This window comes from Lycium barbarum, chromosome 11 (assembly GCF_019175385.1).
Source record: "Lycium barbarum isolate Lr01 chromosome 11, ASM1917538v2, whole genome shotgun sequence".
Taxonomy (NCBI): domain Eukaryota; kingdom Viridiplantae; phylum Streptophyta; class Magnoliopsida; order Solanales; family Solanaceae; genus Lycium; species Lycium barbarum.
In genome coordinates, this window is record NC_083347.1 from 7,769,676 (window position 1) to 7,777,392 (window position 7,717).

Here is a 7,717-nt window from a genome sequence, read left to right on the forward strand (position 1 = left end):
ACCTAATATCGCCCTTATTATGGCTTCATACATATAAAACAAAAATGGTTCTTTTTGAAGATATTTTGATGAGATTTTTCTGAGTCAATTTAAATTACATATCAGTCCAATTCTTAGATGGATTGGATTGGGCGGATTAAAATAGATTGAACAAATAAATGAGTAGGTTAATTTGCGCAAATTGAGGAATCATATTTTGATGTACTGACACATGAAGCTATGAGTACTATGTAATTGTCTTTTAGCTAAAATACACTTCCACTCTTAGATTGAGAATCCACATGTCTATTCTTTTTTTTGGTAGCTGAAGCAATTGGATTTGTCTCTTTCGAGCCATACATTTTGGAAGATCAAAAAGTAAAAGAGAGATTATGAAAAGATGGGTTGAATGTGTGATAATCTATTACTTTAGCAATTATATTGTTTAAAATATTTGTTATGCGAAAATTTACATGGAAGCATCGATCCCACGAAGAGGAAGCAACAAGACAAACTTTACTTGTATGGTTAATTTAACTGTAACGTGATAGTATTAAAGAATTTAAAACGATGCTTCTATGGGTTTTGGGTTTAACACCTACTATTAACATATCTAATGATACATTTATGTCGTTTTTTTTATTTTTTCCTTTTCTTTTCTTTATGATTGAGAAATCTCCTAGGATTAGTAGCGCAAGGTCCAAAAGTTCCTCCTTTTACTTTCTCTACTTAAATATTAAAAAAAAATTGTGATATGATTCAAACATGTAACATGTTGCTCACGCCTAACCCACACTTCACCCACCCATTGCGTTCTTACTACCACACTAAGGTTGTGTGACAATTTCTCTTTCCTTCATTGAGGACAGTAGCAGAGCCACCTTTCTCTAATATCGTCGAAAACTATACTATGTAACTAGGTTTAAAAAATTCTTGTAGATAGGTACTGTATGTTGAGTCCCTTAACTTTTTCGTGTGTTTATTTATTTATTTGCATTTTGACTATGTTACTGAAAATCATTGCTTGTCACTGACCGTTGATTCTTACTATGAATTTTAGAATGTTCATTATACTATCTAAAATGTTTTGTAACTTTTATTTATTTAAGTAATTCTAAGTGATAAAAAATCATTAAAAGAGTAACAATCATATCTTTATCAATATGCTACATTGATGAGTAAAATTTCCCCCCAAATCAAAGTCAGCACAAAGGTGTCCAATTAAATTATGGCACGGTAGACAGAAAATCAGCTAAACTAGCTGATGATTCAGATCCATAATGAAAACAGCGATGAATGGAAATTGAAAGCTTTAATTGAAGGGTTTGCTTTTTTCAGTTCAATCAAAAGATGGAATTTGTATTTGATAGATTCTAAAGTAATTGACATATAAATGTAAAGGAAAATTGCAACGTGATTTGCGGGAAAAATATTTTTTTTAGTACTATTACTAAGTATTTATTGCGCCAACAAATTAAAAGATCTGATTTGGACAAAAAGAAAAAATTAGATGGGAGCCACTGCCCAACTTTTTCAATGGTAATTAGGGGAAAGGAAGAAGTTTTTGTAGGGATTTGACATCTTAAACTCATAATAATTTACCTAAATTTAGATTGTTCCAAAAGGATCAAATGAGAGGTAAAACGTCTTATCTCAATTTTAAGGATGTCAAACTCAATATCTCTAAGTAAAAATGAAAGAATTTCAATTATTTAACCAAGTCTTTTGATGGTTATAATCCTTTATTTAGTCAGGGGCGGATCCATATAGAGGGGTGTGAGTTCACGTGCATTCATATTTTCCTTCATAGCCATGTATAGTATGTTATATCTTTTCAAAACTATTTAAATATATGTACACTCAAACAAAAACAAACAAAAAATTATATGATACGGTTATTGGATGAACGTCTCTAAGTGAGGTTCGGAATTCAAATTTTGTCTTGTTGTTTTTTTTTCCTTTATTTTCCAGAATTGGGACCATCCATGGAGAATAGGCATGTCTAGTGGTTTAATAAATAAAATTTTCTTTTCTTTTCTTTTTTGTTTGGTTTATTCTTTCAAATATCAAAGTCTGATAGAAATTCATATTCTCCTTTTTTCATTTAAAAAAAATTATATAATCAAATCAAAAATCTTGGAGGAATGAAATATTTAGGGTTTAAGTAATTCTAATATTTTCGACTGGAGTATTAAATTTATAAATTCAAAAGATTAAACTTGTCAAATATAAATTTTAAATTTACTTTATAATAATACACTCATCTTCTTAAAATTTTGGATATGGGATGTGGCCTTCCTTTAGTTATACTTGTGTAGGTCTTGATTGAGCATAACTTTATTTTGGTAGAGAAGGCACACTCTTTAGGACAAACTTTTCTTGGTCAAACTCATGACTCATATATCCTATATGATAAACGTGGTTTGTTAAAGTTAACTTAAATTCATTCGCTATACTTTTCTTTTTCGTTTATTCAACAACCCAAAAAGAAAATGAAGACAAAAAAAATTGGGAAAATTCGATGTATGCTATTTTCGTCCCTTGTACAACACCTAATCCAACATTTCTATATCGTACGCGGGATGTTTGTCAGGATTCGTTAGAGTCTTCTTGATTTGGTTGGTGCCTCAATGATGAAAATTGGACAAAATAAAATAAAAAGATCTAACCATTTTTAAAAAGTTGAACAATAAAATATTTCATATTTTCGCTGAAACAAAAGTAGAGATACTAGGGATTGAACTTTTTGAAAAAATAAAAATAGTTGAGTTCATAGAGGAACACGTTTAAATTTCTCAACATTCTTACTAGGATTGAAATTTCATTCACCACTTACAACTTCACATTCAATCTCCACTGATTACCAAATAGTAGTCACTACTCATTAAATACGAATCTCGATAAATATATTTCTAAAATTGTTTGTAACTAGTACATACTAATATGTAGATCATCATAACGATTGCACCGACACCAGTAAAATTGCCAATCTATCACTGTCACTAATAACAGCATATTTTTGCAACTCTTTTAACCATACATATGTACAAGTCTAATGCAGTGATACACGGAGACTGATGGACTATGGATTTGATAGGCTTTTGATGACCCTCATAGTTTTGGCACGAACAATATATATAATATAAATATAAACTTTTTAATTTTTTAATAAATATTAAAAAATTAAGTGCAATGAATGAGAACCTTCAAGAATGAATCAATTAGGTTTAAATCCGTGATTCAGTGATAAGTATGAAGGTGCAAATTTTGAATTACGTTTCAATCTCAATATAAACAAAAAATACTTTTTTTTTGGGGGGGAAAGAAGGGGAAAATGGGGTGAGATTACGAGGTGGGGAATCGAACCCTAATCAACAAGATGAAAGTTCAGGTAACCAATCAACTGGGCTACTAAGATTCTCCAAAAAAAAAAAAATATTAGGTGATTTCTTCTCATCTAAATTTTTTAATATGCAACTCTATCCTATAAGTGTCTTGTTGAACGGTAACAAAGTAGTTAATAATATGTGTATACTATATATAAAGGTGCACGGGCAAGGGTGGAGCTATGTGAACTGTGAAGTTACAGGGTATTCGATTCTTTAGCTGAAAATTTAATTATACTACCCAAATAGATCAAGAATGATTTTTTGTTATATAAATTGATGAATTCTTTTGACATAGAAAAGATTATGAGCGGAACTAGAAGTCGCTGTACGGATTAGTGGCTTCAGTTCAAACTCTATATCTATATTAAGAAATTTACTAATTAACTATGTACAAAAAATAAATTCAATCTCAATTACTAACACTTCTTTATCCTAAAATTTAGAAATTATAAAGTTCAAATCATAACTTCGCCTTTAATATATTGATAAAAAAGATCCAAAAGTTACTTTAAATTACATATTTAAAACTCAAACGTGATGAATTTTCTTAAATAATCTCGTATAAATTCATGATTCCGCCATTGGCACGACATTTGCCACTAGACACGGGGTACCAAGTACCAACCCTAAAGAGTTGGAAAAATAAAAAACAAACCAAGATCTATAAATCAGATTAGTGTCCAAATACACACGGGGAATAGTTTTATTTAATTATGATTATATATATATTATTAATATAAAGAAATCGCAAGAGCCGGTTGAGATGTCACTATTAATCCGAGTTGACCACAAAATAAATCCTCATCTTCCAAGTGCCTGTCTTCATGCCTTGCATAGACTTTTTCCTTTTATTTTACTTAGTGCTTCACCTCTTGAAAACTATGTACTAACTACAATTTATTAATTATTAATTGCACTTATTTAATCAAGTGTCGCATTTCCACTCGCCTCTTCATGTTTTGTAAACTTAAACTATTCGTTTTCCCACTTTTTATTAGTTCTACGATGTTGATTTTTAATCATGAGTACTACTACTTCTTCTGATTCTTTTTTTTATTTGCCGTTTTAATTAAATAAGTTTGATCTAGAACAGTTGCACAAAGACATTCGATAGTATTATTTTTAAATTGATCTAATTTGCTACAATGAATAGTCTTCTATTTGCAATTTTTCTTATAAAAAGACCTATCAACCTTACCAATTTCAGAAAAAGTTTGAGGAGAGATAAGTTAATTTAGTTGATACGACTTTTATGATTAATGTTAGTAAATGATTTTCTCGACTGTGCTAAAATTTTAAACGATCGATAAAAAAATTATGAGGAGTACCGACAAATCTCTTTATAACGGTCAACCTCTATAACAATATTTTACCATAACATGAAGTTCTCTTGAATCGATATCTCATGTTGTATTTTATTTATATATAATTGGTTTTTATTATGTATAAAAACAACATCAATCATTGTAGATATATTATTGTAAAATTACCTTTTTGTAACAGCCTTAATCAAATATCTATGTATTTATAACTAGTGAATCTCTCCGCGCTTTGCGCGGTTCCTAAATTTATCTTAATTTTCTTTTTCTACCTTAGAAATAAGAATTGTAAATATAATTTTCTTGTAAAAGTAGAACCAACATGAGCGAAAAATAAAGAAGAAGAAAGAAATACAGAGAAGACCAAAACAAAGTCTCAAGACTCTCCTTGAGTGCATTTACGTGGAACAAAAACAAAGAAGATCAGAACTCAAAACACTCCAACTCACAAGAAAAAATTGAGAAGATGAAATATTCAAAAAACATTACAACCCAAAAGTATAAAGTAATAATATCTTAGAAAAAGAATGATAATTACCTCCTAATAGCCTTAATCAAATATCTATGTATTTATAATTTCATAGTAACCAAATAGCAATCTATTAATTATATCTTATAAACGATATAACTTGTAATTTAACGAGGAATCTCAAACATAAAAAAATCCGGTGAACTATAAATAGGAGAAAATTAAAATATGAAATTTGCAAAAGTAGTTATGAATTTATCAATATTGTGTTAGCTTTTTGAAAATAAAACATGAATATCTTTTGAGATTAAAATTTAAATATTCATAAATCTTTTTATAGTATAAAATTTTTAAAAAATTACTCCGTATTTTCTTTGGGCAATCCTTAAGTATCAAATATTATTAGAGGTCTATCGTATATAATAGGCAATCGCTATAACTTACTTAAAAAGAAAGGTTTAGGTAAACGAAATTGTTATAGGAATATTAACTGAATCATCTATCATTTATTAAGCACCTAATTGAATCAAATGTTGCCTTTCCTAGTAACCCCCTTCACATTTCATAAACGTATATAAACTATTCACGTCCCCACTTATATTATTCCTACTATGTTGAATTTTTTAATCACGTCTACTCCTTTTATTTTTTATCTGTATAGAATAGATCTCTGGCTGGCTTTAGAATAAAACCCCTGTTGGATATTGTTGCTTCCATGGAAGCCTCACCTTCCAGTAAAAAATTGTCAAATGAGAAGAAAGTTTCAAATACTCATGGAAATGGTCCATTTGTCTGTGGGTGGTGGGGTTCTTTGTTGAGCAGTTGTTGCTCTTTCCCTTCATATTTCTATTCTATATTTCTATTTTGGTTCATCTCTTTCTCCTTGTTCCTAGATGCTTTAGTGGCCTTACCCTTTTCACCACCAACGACACCCCTTTATAATCCTACCCGCACTGGAGTGGATAATAGTGTTAGTTTTACTCAAAACCATAAGCGCAAAAGCACATACACTGATAACAAATTAGTTATCGTTTCAGCTAGTTCTGCTTTGGGTGTTTTGGTTCTTCTTTTCTTCACTCTAATGGCGTTGTTCAAGTGCTTAGGGTTCAAGTTAACGCGGCGCGGGGGCGCTCCTGATGCTAGGGTGTCGGGAGATTTAGAGGAAAATGAGAGCGGCTCAATAAAATTAATGGCCAAGAGATTATTCACATGTGATGAGGTGGAGAAATTCACCATGAATTTGTCGAAATCCAGGTTGATTGCTTATGGAGGATTTAGCACAGTTTATTTAGCCCAATTTCCAGACTCAAACCTGGCTGCTGTTAAAATCATGGATTTAAGCAGTGAACGTTTTCAAAGAGTTTACAAGCAAGAATTAGACATATTGCTTCAAATCCAACACGAAAACATCGTGAAGTTTCTTGGTAACTGTGATAACGGAAACGAAGGTATGTTAGTGTTTGAATACATTCCAAACGGGACTTTACAGGAAAAATTACATGGCATTGATACAAAGAAAAAATTACTCTCATGGAAAAATCGTATGGCTATAGCATTTCAAATTGCTAAAGCTATTGAATATCTACATGATAAGTGTCCATTACCAATAGTACATGGTGATATAAAAGCATCAAATGTTTTACTAGACAGGAAATTCAACTGCAAGTTATGTGATTTCGGGTCAGCAAAAATGGGATTTTCGTCTACAATTTTGCCACCGTCAGCAACTACAAAATGCGTGATGCTTGGTTCACCGGGCTATACTGATCCTCATTACTTGAGAACTGGCATTGCTTCGAAAAAGAATGATATTTACAGCTTTGGAGTGATTATTTTGGAATTAATCTCGGGGTTTGAAGCACTTTCATCTGATAATGAAAGGTTAATATCAAAAGCTGGTATTATATTAAGGGATGCAAATAAAGTAGCAGAAATGGTGGATCCAAAGCTTAATGGAAATTATGATTTGGAAGAAGCTAAAGCTATGGTGTCATTAGCAGGATTTTGTCTTGGTGATTCACTAAGCATTAGGCCTTGTGCTTCAGAAATCTTAGATACTATGACAAGTAAAATTTCATCAATGTCCTTTATGTTTGATAAAAAAATTTAGACTGATTATTATTATTATTATCCTTTAAAGGAGTGAATAACATGTCTTTGAGTGCTGATTAGGTGAGTTTCTGTAAATTAATTTGTATAGGGTTAAGGGTTGCGCCATGTTTGTTTGCAAGAGAGCTTATACTTAGTACTCAATAGGCAATGAATTCAGTTTGAGCAATTCCATGCTTCAACTTTGAAATTTGAATGGTTAGTATTTCACAAATTCCCAGGAGCACTTTTTTCTTTCTATTTTATTTGATTCTTATTTTCTTGTCTTCAATTTTGTTTTCTGTGCTACCAATTTATTGCGTGCGTTGCAGTTGTCAACAGTTCAAATTTTTTGAGTTTTCCAAGGTCTTCTAAGTCAATCTTCCAGGCAAACACATTAATGCGAGGGTACAATGTCCACACCTAAATGTGTGACCTAATCAACGAGGTGTATCGGAGTTTAAATGTTATGG

At 30.9% G+C, this 7,717-nt stretch overlaps 1 protein-coding gene across 1 annotated transcript; it reads left to right on the forward strand.

The window, feature by feature from the left end:
• Window positions 1-5,742: 5,742 nt before the first annotated feature.
• Window positions 5,743-7,501, forward strand: LOC132618296 (probable receptor-like protein kinase At4g10390). Its single transcript, XM_060333364.1, has one exon. The coding sequence runs from the start codon at window positions 5,872-5,874 to the stop codon at window positions 7,264-7,266; it is 1,395 nt and encodes a 464-aa protein (XP_060189347.1). The 5' UTR covers window positions 5,743-5,871; the 3' UTR covers window positions 7,267-7,501.
• The last annotated feature ends 216 nt before the right edge of the window (window positions 7,502-7,717 follow it).